Source organism: Varroa jacobsoni, unplaced genomic scaffold, assembly GCF_002532875.2.
Source record: "Varroa jacobsoni isolate VJ856 unplaced genomic scaffold, vjacob_1.0 scaffold_998, whole genome shotgun sequence".
NCBI lineage: Eukaryota > Metazoa > Arthropoda > Arachnida > Mesostigmata > Varroidae > Varroa > Varroa jacobsoni.
Genome location: NW_019213900.1, coordinates 64,775 through 86,741, shown reverse-complemented (window position 1 = coordinate 86,741; position 21,967 = coordinate 64,775). Strand labels below are relative to the sequence as shown.

The window sequence follows — 21,967 nt, the reverse complement described above, 5'->3', positions numbered from 1 at the left end:
AAATTATATAGATCAAATGGGCAGAAGCAAACGATGGATCAATCAAATAAATCAACGACATGATTCAAATATTTTGTAAATAATAAAAATTACAGTACGAAAAATATGTTTAGTACTAATTTTTATTTTAGACAGATTAGATAGCCAGACGATAGTGACTACATCGAATCCTAGAATTACTACAATATAATTACCTATAAGAGCGCTTGGTTTACGCAGTTCATACATCACAAAAACATATACCTGTGAAATCCATCCTCGGTTAGGTAGAGACCCTCAGGCGTGAATATTCATGGAAACAATATGTTACTATTGTTTAACAAAAATCTTATACAAATAATGTTGAAATACAAATATGAAATGTCTGGTCGGACTGGGCCGCTTAGCGTCACTGTGTAGTGCTTTAAAACACTTCGATTCACGTAATAAGTTATGTGTAAATTCTGTATGACGGGCCCTGTTTGTTTGTCCTGCAGTGCTTTTATGTTTTACATAGATTTGATACACAAAAAAACTTTGGCAGAGAGATGGCCTTAATGATCGAATTTTCATGACCGTCAACGCACCAGTTTCTTTGAAAATATCTACTGATGCCACCGTCGACCCGCACAGCTACGTGGCACGTTTTAAGACTCGACATTCTGTTAGGAGAACTCCTTGAGAACTTCCTTGTTGTGGCCTGAAGGACTTAGACAGATTGCCGGAAGTCTTAAGAATAAAGCAAAGGACATCGGGCTGCAAATAGGTCAAGAAAAATTCGCTGTCGCTGAGAACCATCTCAATACTCACCTTCATTATGGTGCTTCTTTCTTTGTATGTGACTGACAGAACGGCGGTCCATAATTAATAACATTGAAGAAAACCTTTTCCTACCGTCTTTTAGCCTAAACCCTGGCGCATCAAGATAGATGCAGATTTAATAGAAACAATACGGCAACTTGTGTCACGTAGTTCTGTCCCCTTTATTTTCACAGCATTCCGGCGTGAGCTGTTGCATACGCAGCCGGTTTCGAAATGAACCTTTTTTCAATATATCGCAATTGATTTCGTTTAAAAGCTATGAACATATCTAAAAAAAACATTTGTAAACATTAATTTTTTGCAATCTCGAAAACTGTTAAGGTTTTGTTTCTTTGATGACATCTCTGAACTCACATTATTTGCCATGGGACAGGTTTTTGCCTTTGCTAGGACCAGGACGATATGTCAAGCTGCTACAATGGAGCAGGGGTACTCCATTCGGACGAGAAACTCAAGAACGTTGTAGAAGCTGTGCTCGAGTAATGATGTTTTTTTTCTTGAGGAGGTGATATTTCCAATACGTATAGTCTCCTGAAAAGTATTTATTTTAAGCCTATTATTTATCTCAGAACTTTACCTTTCTTATAAACGCCACAGATATCGGAATCGGCAATTAAAAAATAAAGATCTAGTTTTTCTTCCAATAATAACTTCCAGCAATGATAGCATGTTGCTCTGTGAAATAGCTGATTAGACATCATGAGACATCATCATCATTGCGTTACCTACAATAGGACACGGTAACAGCCACTGGTCATCCTCAATTTAAACCGAGCATAGAAAACCTCAATCGATCAACCCAGCATATAGGGTTAAATGAAAGCAGAATAGCGGAGCAGGGAATGCTTCGGCGGGGTTTATTAGTTGGAATAACGCTTTCAAAAACAGCTAAAAATAGATAGAGATATAAAATGGAGACACGAAAGACAAAGTTTGCACGGTACCTACAGACCCTAAGTACAGCACAAAGTCTCCTTTCTACAGTTCTTTTTTCATACACAATGAAACCGCACGTAAGATTAGAAGCTATTGATTATCTCGGTGCCTTTGATGCATGGACAAGATATATGTTGCTATACGTTGAGATCTCGTACCACAATTATTTCACCGAGACTCCATTGTGAATATTTACTACCTTCACGTTATGGTTCGCTGAGGCTGTGCTATGATGAACCTTACTAAGCTAAGGACATATATAGTGACGAGGATTTTTAAACCTGCAGCGGCTGATAAAAGATTGCACTAACAAACCGTACATATATCTTTAGATGCAACCGGAACAGACACCTCTTTTAGATGTCTAAATTCGTACCTCTCTCGATGTAAGTTAGCTATTGAATGCGATGCAGTAAACTTTGACCTGGTAACTGGCAGCAGAGGGTTCCCCGAGGGGATATTATTGCCTCTCTCGTCTGTTGTGAAGCATGGTTATGCCACAGCCTAAACGACTTGACAAAAATCCGCCATGCTCTACTGACGTTTGAATAATAGCATATCATCGAGGGGAAAAAGGGTATTTCGTCTCTGTGACAGCCTCGAAGTAACTGTAAAAATTGATCACTGCAAGAACTTGATTTCGGTAAAATTTGCAACTACATAGAAAGCAGTTCTCTTACAAAGTTCGGCACCCGATCGACATCAAGATCTGCATCTTATATGATTTAATAGAAGTTTTATGTGCTTGCGGAACGTGATGTAAACCCCACGACGGAAAACTGGGGTCATTCAAGTGATGGTCGGCTGCCTGAGCCATATTTAGCGCCCAATAATATCGCAGTAGACTCTACCACATGTTGCCATTTCGGGACACATCAATAAAAAAAAACATAGAACAAGAGAAAATGGAATAGACCTGTCTTGCAAAGCTCGTCACGAACTTTGAAAATAGACACGGTCAAGCTTATTAAAAGAGAAATTAAATGTTAATGCATCTGAAAAATCAAAAAAAAAAAAAATGGACACACGGAAAACTTCAGGTGTTCAAGAAATTCTATATTTTTAGCTAGTCAGAGACAGGTGGTAGTCACAGCATATGGACTAAAATATGTAAAAGCTTCAACATGCAACACCTTATGGCAAAACGCTTTCTCCAGTGTAATATACAGGAGGACGTGGTTGATGTTTTAAAAGATTGTGAGAAATACAAGCGCCAGAGCAAGCGTGGATCGATGGCTCACGAAGAGAGATTAAGATACAGCCGGATAGAACCCAATCCACCTAAGGCTGTTAATTGGTAACAATAGTTGTGGACATAACATTACTTTGTATTCATTTTCAAGCGAACTAACAAAAACAAAAGTAGATTGTTACATGAGAGAAGCTTGATTGTATAATACACTAAATGCGCCAACAGTCTTGACTTAAAAGCTGCTATGATGTTGCTAAATAAAAATTTCCGCAGACGCTTTGTTAGGGTGCAGTCGTCAGTATCTTGCCGTCTGCTTCGCTGGCGGTAATCATAAAATTCGAGTATTGAAGAGTTATGTATACCAATTCGCTATCTCATGCATAGGTAACGTTTTGTAAAAAATCGATTTTTATTAACGTAACACGACAATGCAATACCTGTTACATCACTGGTCAGTCCAGGAAGCGGTGCGATGCTTGATGTGCCAATAACACCCTCATGATGTGCTTGATTTAGAAACTGACGCAAAGAGCGCCTAGTCTATTTAGAAAAAAAAAAAAAAAATATGATAAAGGTCGTACGCCGGAGAAGTTATACTGAGAGCTAAGAACCGATAAGGTACATAGAGGCGAATCGTCTGCTAGATTTTGCTCTTGTGTTTCTTCTTTTGCTTGCCGCTCGACAGATCGTTAGATCAGAGCATTTGCACATAAAGAAAAAATCCTTTTCCGGATTCGGTCAAACAGGCCACTGCATTGACAAGTCATCTTGAATAGAACGGACAACTGTTCCTTCATGAACCTATTAAGCAGCAGACACACAATTATTTATAACTATATATGTGTGTATACAGGATGTTCCGAAATACATATACACTATGATTTAAATGGATCACTTTTTACAGTGCAGTAATTGGTGTTAATTACTTGAATTTATCGTGAGAATCTTTTAGTACGCGAGCGCCAGGACTTCAGTGAAAGGCGCGAACCTTCTACGCAACAGAACCGAGAACCTGCATTTTATTACCGTGACAAATAGAGTAGATATTGATGAGATTTTTCTAATGAAACGTATTGGATAAAGAGATCCCATAGAATGCGTTGTTTATTCTTTATATCTGGCGTCAATAAATTTTGCTTGTTGGTCCAAACGGGAAAACTGAAAAATTAAGAGATCTAAAAGCGGTAGTTGAACCAACGACCCGCTGTTCAATCAACAGCATATTGACCAGATAATCTTTAATATTTGCAGTAAGTAAATGTAGAGGCTTTTGTTATTTCAATATTGATTATACGTAAATAAACACCATATATGAAGCTGAAATCATTATGTTTATCATACATTTCTTGAGCCGCGTTGTAGATATGTGTTTGAATAAAAATATATAAACCTAGCTGTAGAATATCCTTCAGTTAAGGAACAATGATGTTTTTAACAACCTGCAGAAACACCAGCCAAACAATTTCTATAATAAGACGCGCATTAGTTTATTTTGCGTCAGTATCACTCCTAACTTGACAATTTTCCCCTACAAATCAGCCGACACACTTTTATGGGTTACGTATATTTAATCTCTGTTAAATTTACTTTCTGCATGGAATTGTCAGTCTTGGTTTTTTACCTAGTGAGCGACTAAGCAGATGTCCTGCCAGGCTTGATTCGAGGTCCAACTGAAGTACATTTCATTTAAGGTCGACCCTTAGCACAAGCTGGCTGACCTGAACAACAATTTCATTTGTACTTTTTACTGTGCCGGATTTTGCTGCCCTGTTATTTAGGGTAGTTTACACAGACCGCGTTTAGACTTCCAATTTTCATCTAACTTGCCGTACGGGAACTACCTGCACATGTAACTAATTCAATATTGTAGTCAAATCAGATTAGTAATTTAAGATTTTTCAATAAGTTAATCACTCCTACGAAAATGATTATTTTCTTTTTACTTTGAAAGCCCGAACAGGCCAGGGGAATTCGATGTTAAATTATATATAGACACCTGCTGTAAGAACATCAATGCATGTTATCCCATGTCAAACACACATATCGTCAATTTCGCATAACAGGGGCTCTTCAAGCGAACTACAGTTGGATGAAATATCGATCAGAAACTACATAAATAAGACGGACCAAAAAGCATGTGTTTGTAAGGTAACATGGCACACCACAGCTTTGATTTAATATTTCCTCATGATGATACCATGGTAGCGTGTACGAAAATTTAGGTATTATACGTAACTGCGACCCACGTTACCCCCTCACCCCCCGCCTCCCGTGGATAACGCCACCCGCACTAATAGAATTTCATTTTATAATTTACCGCAATCTAAAGGACCTGTGATTCTTATGGACACGATAACTTTCATGACTGACATTGATTCCGATCAATGAACGCTCCTACCACAGCACGGTACTACCGAAAAACAAGTTCCGATATTTATGATCACCTGCTTACTCAGATCTATGAATGTTTCGAATCAACTACACAGAATCAGATACTAATGGGAATTGTATTTACGGTCAGTGCTGCAGCTTAGCGCAGTCTCCTGAAGCCTGATTGCTGTCATAGGCATCTAAACAATAATCGGAAAAAGCACCTGCTTGTTGGCCAGTTCTATATGTTGTCATGCTATAAAGTTGTTTTTATGGCCTGTTTGCTAATATTTTCGTCAGCATTCATTGGATAGGGCAAGTCAAGGCCGACCGGGCGATAGGGTAGTGAAAAAAGTGTGCATCAAGTTTAAAATAAGATGACTCAAAATAAAAGTATATAGAGCAAAAATAGCTTTTTGTCAGCATTTCTTATAAATCGAAATTATGTAATATCTGTATGAATAAAATTATAGTTATTCTGCAATCGACTTTGGGATTAAACAAGAGGAAAAGAAGCAAAAAGGTTCCATATCCCTTTGACTGCCTTATTTGTCGATTGAATTTTGCTTCTTCGGCTCATAAATTCGACTGAAATAAACATGAGAACCAAAGTAAATATACGTTTTCACCTACATCGCGAAAACCAACTGCGCGGCAGAAGTACAGAGCGTGTACATATCGATGCGCAACTAGACCTCTTCGCCAATCAGCAACAAGTCCATACGCTTTACCATAGATTTTTATCGCATTTTCAATTTCCATGTTGTCAAAGAAAAATAAATAGCTGTCAATATAAGCGTAGTTAGAGTAAGAAATTCTAGTACCTGGCCAGGCTCTACCTAACAACAGGTAGCAACGAAAAAAGCGCAAAGGTTTTCTAGAAATGCACTGCAACGATAGACGGAAATGGGAGGCCACCAGGACTTCCAAAGGACCGTGTTGACGACGCACAGCCACGAAGGGATAGTCGGTCATTAAGCATCGCTCACAAGAACGCTAGATGGGCGCAAGTTGGAAAGAATTACGCCAATAATTTAGAGACTGGGCTTTTATACCTTAACCGCGTCCGAACTAACAACAATTTATTATAGAATGTATTCTTTTGGCTGCCAGCCACGCTGCGTCCAACATTCAATTGTCCTTCGACTGGCAATCGCTCTTACAACCGTAGGCCATCGCCGAATTCTCCAACTGACCTGCGCCCTCATGCCGTCGTTTATTATCGTACTACGCTTCCGGCGCCTTCCCCTCCCGAAGTACGAATTCGGCAATTTCGTGCAGTATATAGATGCTTACTCCACGCACAGAATATGCCCATTCGTCAAGTCCCCTCTATCGGCACTAACCCTTGGCGACCTAGCCTTCCTTTTAGTCGCTTACATTAGCATCGGCGACCAGCTAGACCACGATCTAACGGGCCTACCGATAATAACGGTCGCAACGGGGATGCTTTTCCTTGTGCGACAATATGGCTAGTGGCTTTCGCAGGCCGCAACCGTTGGTCTCGCTCCCACTAGTAGGTATTCCTGTTCACGATGCATGTTTTCGATGCTTCTCAGGAAATGGCGGCTTTTAGTGTAATTTTAGCTTTGTGAATTTTTTTGTTGCCTCATGCAATAACAGACTCTAGACCCCACTCGACATCTTTACAAGAGAAATTGTCCCGTCAATGCCGGGAAACCGCGAGCGTCGCTGTGATAAACGCACTGATTGGTACCGCGGGACATTAGAGCGCATAGTCAACAAAATGCATCGATGTTTCCCAGTAGCCTTCCGATAAGGACACAGTGGAGTCCATAGCTTGCTCTACCCGATTTATATACCTTAGTTCTGGACGCTGATACAAAAAATAGCTGACTAAGCCCCCCTCCCCGTTTAACTTCAAAGTTCGTATCAACTACATTAGCCCTCCGGTTCCGTTAATTAAGAAAATATGTTTGAACTAGTTCAAGTGGGCATATATCCATTTGTTGACTAAAAATGCTTTAACGAGCTAGCTAGCGAGAGATTGGCAAAACACAAGCGGTTCTAGCGTCTCTTCCAGACTCTAAATCCCACCTCGTCGTCCTGAAAATCGACTAATCGCTCTCGCGTTTCATCTACGCTCATAATTACACAAAAAGTACATAATTATATATAAACAACAGTTTGATGTCTCCAAAACTAATCTTTTACGTGAATGAGTTCTATTTATCATTCTGCAAACGTACTCTGACAGCGGGGTTTACAGGAAAAAGAAAGGAGAAAAATAATCCAACAGTCACGACCCTAGGGGACGCTAGGCTTCAATTAGCATCGTACTTGCCTTTGAAAATTTTACGAGAAATTGACATCGTCTTATAAGTAATTTCACACACTCAACATTTCCTTACAATACGTTGTCAATTGGACGCCATTAGTATCATGGCATTGTTAACGTATGCCTATTATTGTCGGGCAAGAGGTCCAAATCAACAAGGTTGCGAATACGCTGAACGGGACGGTTACCTGAAAAACGATTGCGCCAACTTTTTACAAGACGTTTTATATCGATGATAGATGATATTTGTTTTAGGATGATAATGATCAACTGTTGCTACAAACGCGTGCTATACTCAAGTTAACATACTCGAATCGAGCTAAGTTTGTAGATGATAAGTTCAATTAACGAAATACAACTTTCATACAAATATAGTTGCAGGTTCTGGCGTGTTTATGGTAGCAAATTGGCTTAAGAGCTTATCCAAAGTAGACGAAGGGTTTGCCAATTTGATCTAATCGTTCGAATTGGCAAACAGTCTCCTTTGTTGTTTGCGTTGTTTTCTGAATGGCATTATGGACCTTACCGGAAATATTCGACGGACGTCAGCAATTTCACAAAGGCGCACATAGTCGATCGATTATGTGTCGGCCTACTTTACAAACTTGATTATGTATTGAAATTTCGAGTTGCGTTCATACGGGATGGCAAAACAGCAAGTCACAACTACTACACATTTTTACACATGCTTTCAGTATCAATTGTACAGTTACTTTTTGGTCGTGACCACTTCGCTCAAAAATTAGGTGTTTTAATAATACGACGCACGTTCTCAGCTAACTCCTATCAGTTCACCGGTCCTGTTCGTCTGCGATATCACAAGTCCAGCTAGAATGATTTGGGCATGACCATGCGTCACACTGAAGAGCGCCCGTATGTACGTAATTCGTCAGCCCGGACATCTATTGCTGAATGTCCATGAACTTATGGGTTGTATAAATGAATAGAAAGATCATTTGCTGACACAACTGATGCGTATATACGTTGATGGCGTTGATTTGTTTGTTTCAGAGACAAGCATATTGTACTCTTTTTGCTTTGGATTTGACTATAGCTTTGTAAACTTGCACTCGAACCCTGCCACCGGCCTCGGCTACCTTTTTGCTTTCAAGTCGACTATTATGAGATTTGTTACTTTGATACTATTGATTAGCAATAGATTACATGTACACATTTGGACTCAGCATAATTTCTCTAGGACGGCTTATGTACGGGAGTATGCTGCACCAATAATCCTGTGTGTGTAGTAGTGATTTCAACATCGCATTCGGTGTTTTCCCTAACCCATGGCTTATTCTAAGTTTTCTACACGTTGTTTCACTTCAATGATGTATTTTGCATTGGTTGAGACGACGACCTACAGGCGGAAAACCAATAGTATCGCAGATTTTGTGCAATACTTGCAGGGAATATATTAATCGCATCAAAACCTAGCTTTAAGGTCATCTAGAATTCACCACTACTACGATAAGTTGTAAAAAACTTCCGAAATGTTTTTTGTTATCAGAAGTGGCGTTGACGTAGAGTTTTCACCTAAGAATCCAGCAGAACGCCAAGAACCAATTCATGAAGGCTGCTTACCCTAGAGGATACGCTTTATGTTTAGTAAATTAAAGCTAAAACAGCTGCTAAGACAGGAAGCCAAGGCTGCTATAGTGATAATGACGTCAACTGACCTCATTTCCTTGGAGCACGGTTCGTAGCTCTTTGCTCCGTCCATTTGGCAGTTTCAGTAGCTCACTTCCAAATGGCGGCTATATATGCCTCAAGCTCAAAGTTATGTCAGCTAGTATGCCTCAAAGATCAGTCACTTCGTTGCAACGCGACCTTTTTACCTGTCTGGATCGCGCTTCAATAGGTTACCAAGGAAAGTTAAAATATAGCAGTTATGTAACGCGTATACAGCAATGAAATAAGGCTGCACGTATTTTTTACGAGTTAATCTTTATTTCCTTCCTCTCGTATTTTACTAATGTAAGGCATGAACTTGTACAAAACTTCAAACGTTAACAAAAGTTAACGTTTGCTTATTTACAGCCATCCACAACGGACCCATTTAGCTTTCACAACTAACAGCAAGAATTCACAATGGCTATTTCATTAAATTGTTCAAGTGTTTTCCTTCGTTTTAAAGCTTAAGTAACCGAACACTGCCTTATCGGCACCCTTTGTTTTTTACACATTATCTACACCTTAGATGAAAAGCTAGGTTCGAGGAATATGCATATCATGCATTGAAAGCCCCGTACCAGGTATGAAAAAAAAAAACTAAAAATCTACGTGATCAATTCTCATATACGCAACATGGGATCCCATCATGTTTGCTACAAATACGGGGAGTGATACAGACTGATGTGGATATAGAAAAACCGGCCACAAAGGATAATTCATACGTATTGTAGGTATATACTTCACCGAAATTATGATACACAAAATTGTTTTTATTCCTTTTGGCAAAATCCAAATATTACAAAAGTACAGAACTATTAATCCATTATCCTATACGCTACACGTTAGATCTGTCTATCTGTAGTGACAAACACACCGCGAACCCGATAAACTGTTTCGGTATTTCCCTATTTGGCAGATGACAAGGTAATCACGTCTGTGCAATTGGTGCCCCCTTGACGTGGCGATGCGGCCGAATTATTGACGCCTCATCCTTTTGTTGCGCCCGCTAAAATAACGTTGAATCGCCTTGACCAGGCAAGTCATCATTATTAGGTGAATCTTAGCAAACGCTATTACAGGAAAACTGTCTCCGGCTCGCAGTGTCATATGCAATGATTTATTTTTTACATTGGACCTCCATTATATGTGGAATATATGTGTATATATATATGTTAGTAACTTTGTATATATTGTTTCGCGACGGCGATCGATATCCATGTAAAATACCGTAAGCCAAATAGACCTTTGTATCGAAGGTATGTTTTAAGGTCATCGATCAAAAACCATTATACCTGTTAGTAGAAATGTTTTAGTGTGGATACAAAGTTTTTTCTTACTATTAGATGAATTTCTATATGCACCAGTCAGTTTAAGTGTATAGTGTCATCTTCCCAATGTCGGCCTCAGCACCACCCCACAATTCCTCAGCGTTTTCATTCGAATCATTAGTACAATTTTCGTGAGCCGCTGTTGCACCTTAACGAGAGCTGCACAATGTAACCTGCAAGTATATAGACATCTATATAGAAATTAACGTATACGTACGTCTATATTCACTGTTCATTGTGCAGCGGCCTATCTGTGTCTACATACTTAATTAACACGCGTAGACTTAGTCATTTCGCGCCGTTTTCTACGATTTGTTCTTCACCTGTATATTACACAATGTTAATTATATACAAAACGTCTTTCAGACATATTGGCGATAGTTGTTTAACTGGCGCGGAGCGGGGCGCCAATAGGTGTCACACACCGGGCTTAGTTCACGTATTCTTTATCGCTTCGTTCTTCTCTTGTGTTAAAGTGCGCTCCCGGAAGACTGCAATGAATTGAACAGGGTTTATTATCTCTTGAAGAGCAAACACCGTTACAAGTCGTTAGTATACAGATTTTTGTTTGGGGGAGAAGGAGGAAGAGGGTAATCATTCTAGAACTGGAAATACCTGCAAACGTCAGAAAATAGGAAACGGTTATCTTAAGAGATCCGAAGAACCAATTTGTTCTTTAATATGATGACATAACGGACGTCCCTTATGATCCACAGGTGGCGATATGCATGGCTACGACCGCCATATCCGACCCCGTCAGACCACAATACCCGCACTGGTACAATTTTTCTTGAGGGGGCAAGGAAGGTGGTAATACCAATTGCTGTTCCTCTCGGATTCGCTGCTGCTGTTGCTGTGAAGGCTGCAGTCGCAGCGTGTGACGTGGGTGGCCAATCTGATGTTGTAATGCAGGTACGACCGGACCTTGCACGTGGACTTGAACAGAACAATTATTAGGTGTGCGATGTTGTGTCTGGGATTTTTGTCCAGACTGATGAGCAGCCTGCTGAAACGCCGTTCCGAGATAACTGTTCGGCTGTGATGGTATCAGACGATGCAGGGCTCGCTTCTGCGACATCCCGATGACACCGTTGTTGTTGTTGACCGAGTTCGATGGGTTTGCCATGTTCTGTACAGTATTGGGCAATGGTGAATGATGGATAGCCTTCTGCACAAGCTTTGGGGGTGACGGTAATAGTGCCGATGTAAGACCTAGATGAGTTGTGACAAATTTCGCGACCGGTGACCCTTCTTGGATCTCAGCTGTCGGCCCATGAACAGTTCGCGGCGGTGATACAGCTAGAACAGGTGGATTCGGGTCAAAAGTGGCCATGTTTTCGATCGCCGGCGTTCTCTTGAACTGACAATGATTGGTAGTCTGTATGGTTGGTATGCACGTTGCTTTTATCACAGTAGGTGTCGCAACAAAAGGCGGCCCCCTTGGCAAGAGGTTCTGGATATGTTGTTCCTGGTCTGAGGCTAGTCCAATTGCATGACCACTTTCAACAGCCTGGGTATGCACTGGAATATTATCAATATGCTGCACAGATGTATCCACACAAACGGGCGCCACACGCTGAACCGGGATAACAGCGCTACGTGGCTGAGTATTCAGAGGTGTTACAGATGCTGATAATCTATTGTTGTTAGTTTCTGGTTGGATTGTAGCACTGGGAGATGTTGCGAGCAAAGACCGCTTCACAAATGCTGTACGCGTCCGATTTAGCTTTGATGGCGGAGTCGGCGTGTCGTCCTCCAGAATAATTACTTCACTTGAATGTGATGCTGTTTCTTTAACAGTTGATACGACGGAATTTAGTATAGGATCTAGCCTAAAGGGTGATACTTCAAGGTTTGATGTACCTTTTAGGTTGCGTTCTGGGTTCGTCAAAGAACTTTCGCTTAAAGGTGTCAACGTAGTACCTGCTAGCTGTGAAATCTTTTCTGTCCTACTTTCAGCGACTCCGACTCGACGTGCTGGCTCCTCTTTAAAAAATGTATGAGAAAGTAAGCTTTTTTTCCAGGAGCTAATGTCCAGCATCTGCTGAAGCCTTCGTCGAAACTGGTGGTTTATTGGGGCGCATGCAATTTGTCTTACTGACTGCTTTTGTAGGTTATTATTGGGTTCAAAGATGCTTAGCCTAGCATTCAATGACTCACAAAAAGCAGGGGTGCCTTCCTGTGCCCCCATTCGACAAAGATCATTGGAAGATGATTGCCCACTAGCCGGATCTAATTTGGTTGGAGGTGAATGGGGCGCCGTTTGAGCTTCATTCTCTTTCGAAGCTTCTTCCGGTTCATCGGGAAGCGACAGTAAATCAACGAAATCTACAGGTTCTTCTTTGACGCTCAGATCGGGCGACGTTGGAATCGGTCTAGATTTGAGGGTTGTGTCCAACTTTTCTACCTCAGATTGATCCGCAGCGCACTTCTCTGGATGCTCTATCTGACATTCTGTATTGGCTCCTTGAGTCACGAACGGTTGGTTAAATTCTCGTTCACGATTTGGATTTCGGCGTTTAGTAATCTTTATTCTGGCTTTTTTAATTCCAAAGCAAGCTGGACGGTTTGATGGATCAAGATATCCGTTTAACGACAAGGGGTTTGCTGGCGTTTGGCTCTCTTGCGAACTAATACCATTTCCGTCATCAGGTGGATTTGAATAGGATGATGTTAATGATTTATGTTCTATTTGCGGTAAAGGCCTCTTTACTGTGCCAGCTGATGCCAACGTGTCCTCAGTACGACTGTTTGCTAAAGAAGTCGTGGAATCTACCTGAATCAGATCACCCGAAATTTTTCGTGGTGTTTGTTGTTTTCCACCAAATTGTCTATTTACGCAAGCCCTTTTGTTGTTACCATTCTTAGCAGGTACATTTTCCTCAGAAAATTCCATTGCTTGCAAGCGTGCTGCTGACGCGATCGCCTTTATGGCGTTCTCAATATTTGTTTCTGAGAGCATAGGACACGTCAGGTCATTCATGGACTCATCGGACGCAATATCTACTGAGAGACCATTAAATTTAAGGCAGTACAAGTCCTCTTTCTGAACCATAACATCTTTAGGCTCGCCTGCAGTTTTTACAGACGTGTTCGGTGACGTAGGTTTTTCAGTCATTGAGGTTGTCTGCGATTTTGGTGTTTGAGACAAACCTTCTGCTTTTATCGGTGAACCTCCCGATGTTGATTGTGCTGGCGGCAATGACGATGATTTGGAAGAAGGTTCAGCCTTCGCTGCTGCCGCGACCAACGCCTGTAATGACGCTTTCGTTACGGGGTGCTTCGAGACGGACGCTGCCGATTTTGGCGCGTTCGATATTTGCTTTGTCGATAATGACGATGACGTCAGCTTTGCCGACGTATCGTTAGGCCTATTAACCGGGGTCGTCGGCTTCGCTGAATGCAGATGCCTCGCCGAAATCGAATCGATTGGACCCAGTTCGATTGCCGATTGTTTCGGCAGGACAGGGGGGTTGACATTGAAGTTCGCGCCGGATGCAAATGTCTTTGGTAATAGCCGCTCGATGCTTTCACTCGGCGTTTTCAGGCTGCGAAACCTTTGCATGAGGTTTACGTCCATCTTGAAAACGTTTTTGTCCACCATCTTGATGCTGGTCAGTGGATTGTGCTCAGTGGTTATCACGAGTCTAGCTGTTACGGTTGTCGGCTGGCTATTATTCTGAAATCAGAAGGACCAGATACATACATATATACACTAAGCACAAATGCCATAACGCAGGAATATACGACAACTGACTGTTACGACCTGTTCGCATGGTACTTGGTTATCCCTGTGTCACAACATCAGCACCCGTAGAAGCAGTAGCAGGCCCATTCAGTAACGGAAAGTTAAGTTAGAACAAATCGTCTAACGCGGCAGTTTTGCGACGGATGCATTTACCAGAATTCCAGGAGCGGTGGAAGCGGCCTCATCTGATATACCACTTTACTACTTTTACCTTTAAGAACTGCGGTATCGTATCAAAATGCATCGCTACTGAATAATATGGCTGTACCGCCTTTGGTCAGAGCCCGTCTGATCGAGCGATTCAACCTACTTATCTATCCATCTGTTGGTAAAATCTGAATGCGTACGTATATGCAAAGAACAAAAGTATAGCCGTTGTCGTCCTTCCTGCCAATCAGTTGATCTGTTAATCAGAAAGTTTGTTTGTTTTCTATAGCACAATTTTCATCATTGTCATGATTATTATCGCGCCCGATACCAGACAAACTGCAGACATTTTAATAACAATGCATTTTGTGCTCACGTCCACCGTCCCGCAATCGATGCGTACCTAACCGATAGAACTATGGTAATGTAAAGCTGTTCCTTTTAGTTAATCTCAGAACGAGAACTATGATCTTTGGGCTCGACTATGGCCAAAACTAACTGTGGGCCTAACAGAGAACAAAGAATACACTGACAAAATACGGACAAATCCACATCGTATATATCGACCAACATTATCTTCATCACGTCGCGTCCTTTAGCTGTGTCTTCTGTTCCTTGTTCTTGGTCGATAGCTAGTTAAAGCCACTTCACTGAATTCAACGTTCTTGCCTTAACCCCCAACTAGCTTCATCCCAATTGTATATTAATGAGAAAAAGATCATGGCCACTTAAGCATTTAATACAACAAGTCCCAGAGTAAGAGTTGATTCTGCTACTAACAGATGGTATCTTGTGTTCTTCCACCTAAAAAGGCGCATTCGTTCCATCAATTTCAAAATCACCTCGCCGGCCACACTATATGCTGTCACAATCGTTAACATCAATATAAGCACCGTCTTTGATCTTAGCGGCCTGTCCTTGCTGGGCACCGTGCTTTTTTCTGCTTTATCACCATCAACACTTACCCTAAACAACTTTTTAAGATGCACGATGCCCTCGTTCTCGGTTCCTTCTCCTGCTACTATTGAAAGCGATCTAAATCAGCAGCGCAATCCTTTCGTCCCCTTCATTTAATCGTCTTCTCCCTAACATGTTAAAGGGCATCCCGATAGGGGCCTTTAGCACGACAACGGACACCGTAGCCGCTGGCTCTCACAGTCGTAATTACGGTGGTACTTAATAGAAGATGTCGCTATCGAAACTAACACAACAACTGCAGCAGCAGCAGCAGCAGCAGCAGCGTCCATAACGGGCAAATGACCGCGTGCACACGGAGGCCACGAGCTTGCAAGAACGGAACGAGCGAGCGAAGAGTCAACGGCACCCGGCACCGACACCCGTCGTAGAAGCTGATAATCGAGCATCGGCGGCTTCATCCTCGGCGAACAAAAAATGGTAACATTGGCTGTTGGCACTTGCAGCGACTGTACTCCACTTCACGGTACTGCGGGCAGTCTAGCAGTTCCGTCGCGTTGAGCTACGTAAAGTAGAACTCTGCTTACCACCAACAATGGTCACGACAGCACGGACACCGCAGCGTTGCCGCCCTCCTTACCCTGCTGTTGGTATCGTCGGTGTCGCTGAAGTTCGCTAACGAGCGCCGAACCATGCATGTGAAAATCGCTGCGTTGTCGTGGGCGACGCCGTAGTCCACGAAATGGATGGATATCAGCCAGTATGACCTAATACAAATGAGAAAAATAAGCTGAGTTGAACAGTGGAGACACGCACCGCAATAGCCAAACGGCCAGATTTGTTTTAACAGTTACAGAAGTAGTCGTGATAACCAGTGAAGCTATATTGCATTACTGCCATCCGTTCAGTTTAGTTAAACAGCATTTCGTAGTAGCCCTGCACAAGTCATCTATTGTCACCCGCCTGTTTGGTAGGCATTCATCCGACTGTTCGCCTGGCCATTGTTGTTCCGTATGTGTTTAGTTTGCAGCGTTCCGTTGCGTTGTTCCTCCGATCACACGACTTATTATCCGTGATGCTTGCGGCTGTGGTGTTCAGTAGCAGCAGCAGCAGCAGCAGCAGCAGCAGCAACAGCAACGACGACGGGAGTTACGGCTGCGCCGTAAGCTCAACCGCCATCGGCTGGAGGCGAACCGAGAGACGCGACAGCGCGGTCACCGACGGCGATATCAATAGAGACGGCAGCGGGCGCCACAGCACCATCCTTGCTTCAACTGACGGCGAAGTTATTCTTCCGCTGGCACACAGACCCTTATGGCACGTTCACTGGCGCCTGCCTGCTGTGCTGCTGCTATTAGCTGACTGGGTTCCCAATGCTATCATCTTACAGAAAGGCCACAGCAGCAGCATCAACAGCAGCATGCTGTGGCGCTCAACTGTGCTGGCGACTAGCGCTGCTGAAGCTGCTCCTGCCGAACAATATGGCGGCCGTTTTGAATTACGTGGCGGGCGCAGAGCAAAGCAATATGAGCATAAGCCGTTATCTAGCCGCCGCACACTATCGCAGGAGTACAAAATAGTTCGTATGAAGGCAGACCCGCCGTCGGTCAGAAACAAAATGCGTACAGTACACAAATCCATGTTCGTCGAACGAAATAAGGCAAAAACGGAGGAATTCTAGATAGAATCATCGCAACGCCTATCTTATCTAGCTAGATGTGTTGTGCAATACTGTGGCTGTGTCTACGTCCTAGACAAATGAGTCAATGCTATGACAATGCTCTCCTCATCCGGAGTGCGTCGGTCGCGTTTGGCTTTGTTGGGCAGCGATCGGCTATCTGTCGTTTTCTATTGCTGCAGGCCGCTCATTGGCATGATGGTTGGTTTTCGTGCTGTTGATAGCGGCATATGAGCGATCTTCCGTCTTGTAGTAACAAGGCAAACTAACAAACATGCTGAACTAGGTTTAATTGCTTTTGTGTACGTGTCTGGGTAAATGCAAGAGCGCATTATGTTTTCTTCAAGTGTAATAGTTTCGTTTTGCCGACCCGCAATTTATACCGCCTAATTCAACCATTTATGCTAGATGCATTGAGGTAGAGTTCCGTGTAAGGGGAGAGAGAGAACGGTAGAAAGTTCATGCAGATAGGGGTTTGCTGACCGAGTTATGACAATGGAACGGTGAGTTATGGTCAATTTATTCGGCGATGGAGTGCTTTACTTTTGCTATAGACGCCTGTAGATATAGACAGGTTCCAGTGGGTGTACTGTGTGGGAGTCGTCCAGTTATCACGACGTAGTGCGTGTCTAGAAATACGAAATTGTAACTGATGGCCACACGTGTTTACGAATAGGAAAAGATAAATTCGTGCATTGTTTTAGTATAAGTACGAGGGCCGCTGCGTGTTTTGAGAGACCAGCTAGCTGCCTTCGCGACAGCACCGAGTAAGCTCGTTCGCACTTCCTGTTTTTTTCTCGCAAACACATCCTTAGTATAACATCGTACTCTAATTCTTAATTTATGATCATATTTGCACTTAATAGGAAAAACCTATCAGTATAGCTGTTCAAAATTGATTATTACTAAGCCTTACGTTTGTAACACTGCGGTCGTTTCAAAATAGGCCAAATTAGCTTATTTTAACGTTGTTGTTTACTGGCGCGCGCGTAGCAGGACCAGAGGCAAGCTGCTCAAATGATTAGACGTAAGTTTTCCCGATATAAGGACTTCGTAGAGCCTTAATCAACATCTCAAATAGAAGGCAACATGGAAAAATGGAGAAAGATCAACCTAGGTGTTAACTGCAGTCTTTGGTTGACATGATTCAGTGACCCAATTTACTATCATGTATAGGCAGAGATGCCGCCCGAACATGTAGGCCAACTAGCTGCCACATTTGCGTTGGTAAGTAAGCCAGATCGTGACAATAAAAACAAACACACTGGAAAACGTCAAAGCTGATACTGTGACCGCATGTTGAGAGCGGTTTATTACACCAAACGTTATTACAAATGGTTATTTCTTTGTTTTTTTTCACCCTGCAAATTAAGCCAACGAAATCTTTTGGAAACGAGCTAAGAAAGTCTCTCATGTGTAAAGGAGTTTGCTGTCAGGGGTTTCGCCGTCGGAGATTACTGACGACTAATCGCATGATCGTACCGTCGGCCATCTTAAATACAATCGCAAAGCGAACTTTTTAAAAGATACGTCCCATTACCACGTACCCGTGCAAATGCAAGAACGAGCTATTCAATAGGCTTGCGTAATATCTCTGTGCATGTACCATAGCGAATGGAGTCATCGTATCGTGCCAAGTAAATCTCCAAAGAGTCATCTTCAACGACCATTTCCTACCGCTTTCAAAATGTTTAGCTTCATCATCTCTGTTAAGTAAATATTCTCACCAGCTGAATTATACTGCTTGTGTTCGTCAATGTCTTTCTACTTTATTAGGCAGTCGAATTTTACAATAACACGCTTTGTTCCTTTTATGAATCACTGCGTATTTAGTGCTAAGGGCAAATGGCTATGGTAGGTAATAACAGTTTTTTCCCCACTCATTGTTTCCTTGGTAACTGAAAAGGTGGACTTTAGAAAGAAAAGTTCTTCGGAATTGGAGGACCCGGGCCAATCTGTGTTTTTTCCTACACGCGTTCACCATCATTGACGTGATTCTCGCTTTCACTCTTACACAAAGATCCAGTAAGGACAGATTTGTTCGGGTCGATCTTCGTCTGTTGGTTGACTCTACGAGATTTCGTTCCAAATCTTAGAAACGTTTTTTCCGCAGTTCCTTTCTAGGCTTTCTATACTGATTATTACAATGCTTTGTTTCGATTGGGGAGCGAGTTACTGTCGTCACTCAATATAAATATGCTTTGTGTTGTTCTTCAAAATCAGCATCTCGGGATTCAATCTTCGACTATCGATAGAAACGTCACCCTCCTTGCGATCCTTACGACAAGACTGGAACTAGATTTGTCCGAAGCTCCTCGCCATTCTCGACTATGCAAATTTATGATCATGTTGTGCTTTACCAGACAATACATACAAATACTTGCACTTTCTTTAAGTAACAGCTCATAGACACGACTTTTCCCGATACGTAACGTCCGCTAGGTTAAGATTGTGGCATTTTTTTTATATATTTAACAAATATATTCAACCCAGCAGTGTTTCTTGCCAGCGCGTGTAGTTCAAGTCTTTGAGAAGGTCTCTCAAGTTTTTAGATATGAAAATTAGCCTTTCTGCAGATGGAACATCAAGATTTTCGTCAAGGTAAGTCTGTTTACTGGAAGTAGTCAAAAACCTTTGACGCAGTTGTCGAAACCGTTAGCAATAAAAGAAAAGTTATCACATTTATGAGCAGATTGTTGTTCTTGTTTATTGTATCCATTTCTTATTGGTCACGCATTGTGTACCGTTGGAAAATTCTGAGCATTATTGTTGTTCGGATAGCGGATCAGCGACACAAAATTCTATCTGGAATTTGAGCTGTAAAGTTGGATATATCCGACAAAGAATATCCCGTCTACAACGTTAAATTTTCTCCGAGCACCTAGAAGGTTTGTTTTTAGACTTTACTAGTAAAAATGTATGGCCTATGTGGCAATCATTCGTCACATTTCAAAGGTGACCCAAGGCGATCAAGTGTACTATCTTAGTAAAGACACTACTCTGGAACATGATAAACCACTTGAGCCGTACATTCAACTATGTGGTTCTTGTCCAATAATTTCTATCTGTGACTGTTTTTTGCCGCCTTTCAGGCCTGAATAGTTGAATAATCAGCTTTCGCTGTCTGGCATATTGAACTCAACCAATATTGGAACTCGTAGTCAAGACAAAGCGTTACGAGTCAAAACTATACGATTCTAATAATAACAGCTTTGTCGAACAAAGAAACAAATGCAAAGTTTTCTAAAGGCATACGACACTTATTGATCAGTAAAGAGAAATCTAGACAATGAATAATAGAAGACGAAATCGGCTTGCTTAGATGTCCAAGATGTTTAAGCAATTTTTTGCTAAGTAGTAACATGCACTTTAGTGATATTCCGGTACGTAATATTAAAAAATTCCAGATTTTTAAACTTAAAATTGATTTTTCTAGATCTTTACTTATGGCAGTAGTGTTCCAGGGAAAGACACAACCGTTTTTGACGTATGTGGTCGACGCTCGACGGATATATGAACGTCGTTTACCCATCATGTGATAGGATGCCAAGAAGAATTTTTCATTAGATGATATTTATTACTATTGTTAGTAGTAAATTCTGTGTGCAAGCGTTCTCCTGTTTGGTATCATGTGGTACGTTTACGCAACTCTGAACGATCATCGTACGCACGTCCAACTCGTTGTAGAAATATCTTTCTATAGTAGATACAAGAGCAGTTGATCTACACGTGGCAGGAGAGCTACGTACAGCGTTACATTTGGTTAAGATAATTTATCGCTAGTTAAATTTAAACAGTCAACAGAAATATATAATTTGTCAAAATTCTGAAAATATCACAATTTATAAAAATGTTTTACGGAAGCAAGATGTTCGGTGGAGTTTCGCAGAACGTACAAATGTCGTGCTATGGAACGCTGATTCAAGCAATAACTGTTCGCTTATCTTCTAGATTAAGGACTAAACGGGACACATCAGGAATCACCAAAATGTTATAGAAGCAAACTTTTTCAATAGTGGAAAAAATCCAATTTACCGTTCGTGTTTTCGCTATCAATGATTACCATTTACGCATTTGTGCATGATAGTCCCATTGTTTAACCCACATGGGACAAAAGCACATAGGTCATTTAATAATGTCCTATAACTCTGTAGGTTCTGCGTGAATTTTGAAGAACTCGCGTGACACTTACCGAAATCTTGCTGCGACAAGAATACGTCATCGTTGAGTTCCATACAAGCAATGATATCGCCTATGCTTTCATTCATCTTTGTCTCACCTCGATCGCCCTTCCCTGTCGTAGAATCGGACAGGAAACCGAAACCTTAACTGCTTATTTTGCAAGACAGACCAGACGAAGCAAATGTCAGCTAAACACATTGGACGTTTGAATCAAGAAGATAAACATTTTCGCCGACGCGGTGCCCCTCAAAGCAAGCCGAGAGAGTTAGGCAAACAGAAGTGTCACGACAGGATACTGATAGTTATAATATACCTATGCATGCTAGCTAGAAGTAAGTTCTTCTAGAAAAGCTGCATGAAAACTTCCGGCGGAAAATTTGCCCATCGACTTGGTTTTTTGTCTATCATCGTCTCGTTGTATCCTTGATTGATAGTGCGTTTATATAGATTAACTCGAAGGTGTCGTCGAGCCTCGCTACCAGCGACTACTAAATCGCTTATGATTGTTAGCGTAGATAAAATCACGTTGAAACTTTTGAACACTACACACGAAAAGCATTTCATTCTACAGAACAGATTACAGCATAGAAGCATTTTGACCGGAGGTATTCAACTCGATTTCAGTGACCCATCTAGGATGCTCGTGTGCGTCCCTGTGACCCAACTAACCAGGCCTATTTGATGGTTAGTCTTGCAAAGG

General features: G+C 41.8%; 1 protein-coding gene across 11 annotated transcripts; it reads right to left on the bottom strand.

Annotated features, from left to right (window-relative positions):
- Nucleotides 1-104: 104 nt before the first annotated feature.
- Nucleotides 105-21,384, bottom strand: LOC111265683 (uncharacterized). Of its 11 annotated transcripts, none has more exons than XR_015313122.1 (4): nt 21,278-21,384; nt 7,605-7,786; nt 1,156-1,332; nt 105-735 (listed from the first exon to the last, which is right to left on the bottom strand). XR_015313122.1 is itself a non-coding variant. In XM_022842567.2 (3 exons), the coding sequence occupies exons 1-3, from the start codon at nt 21,305-21,307 to the stop codon at nt 11,033-11,035; spliced, it is 612 nt and encodes a 203-aa protein (XP_022698302.1). In that variant the 5' UTR covers nt 21,308-21,369; the 3' UTR covers nt 9,524-11,032. The 11 variants fall into 11 exon arrangements, 3 of the variants coding, with proteins under 3 accessions (XP_022698302.1, XP_022698303.1, XP_022698304.1); XR_015313123.1 differs by lacking the exon at nt 105-735 and adding an exon at nt 3,367-3,469 and having other exon boundaries at nt 939-1,332; nt 21,278-21,365; XR_002683575.2 differs by lacking the exon at nt 105-735 and having other exon boundaries at nt 939-1,332.
- Nucleotides 21,385-21,967: the final 583 nt, after the last annotated feature.

Excerpts from the sequence above, each read along its gene's own strand:
- LOC111265683 (XM_022842567.2), bottom strand. The coding sequence starts at position 21,307 with ATGACGTATTCTTGTCGCAGCAAGATTTCG. Across the intron at positions 14,277-21,277 it reads CTTGTCGCAGCAAGATTTCG|AATAATAGCCAGCCGACAAC; the intron begins GTAAGTGTCACG and ends TTCTGATTTCAG. Across the intron at positions 11,089-13,750 it reads TTCACCGATAAAAGCAGAAG|TCTTCCGGGAGCGCACTTTA; the intron begins GTTTGTCTCAAA and ends AATTCATTGCAG.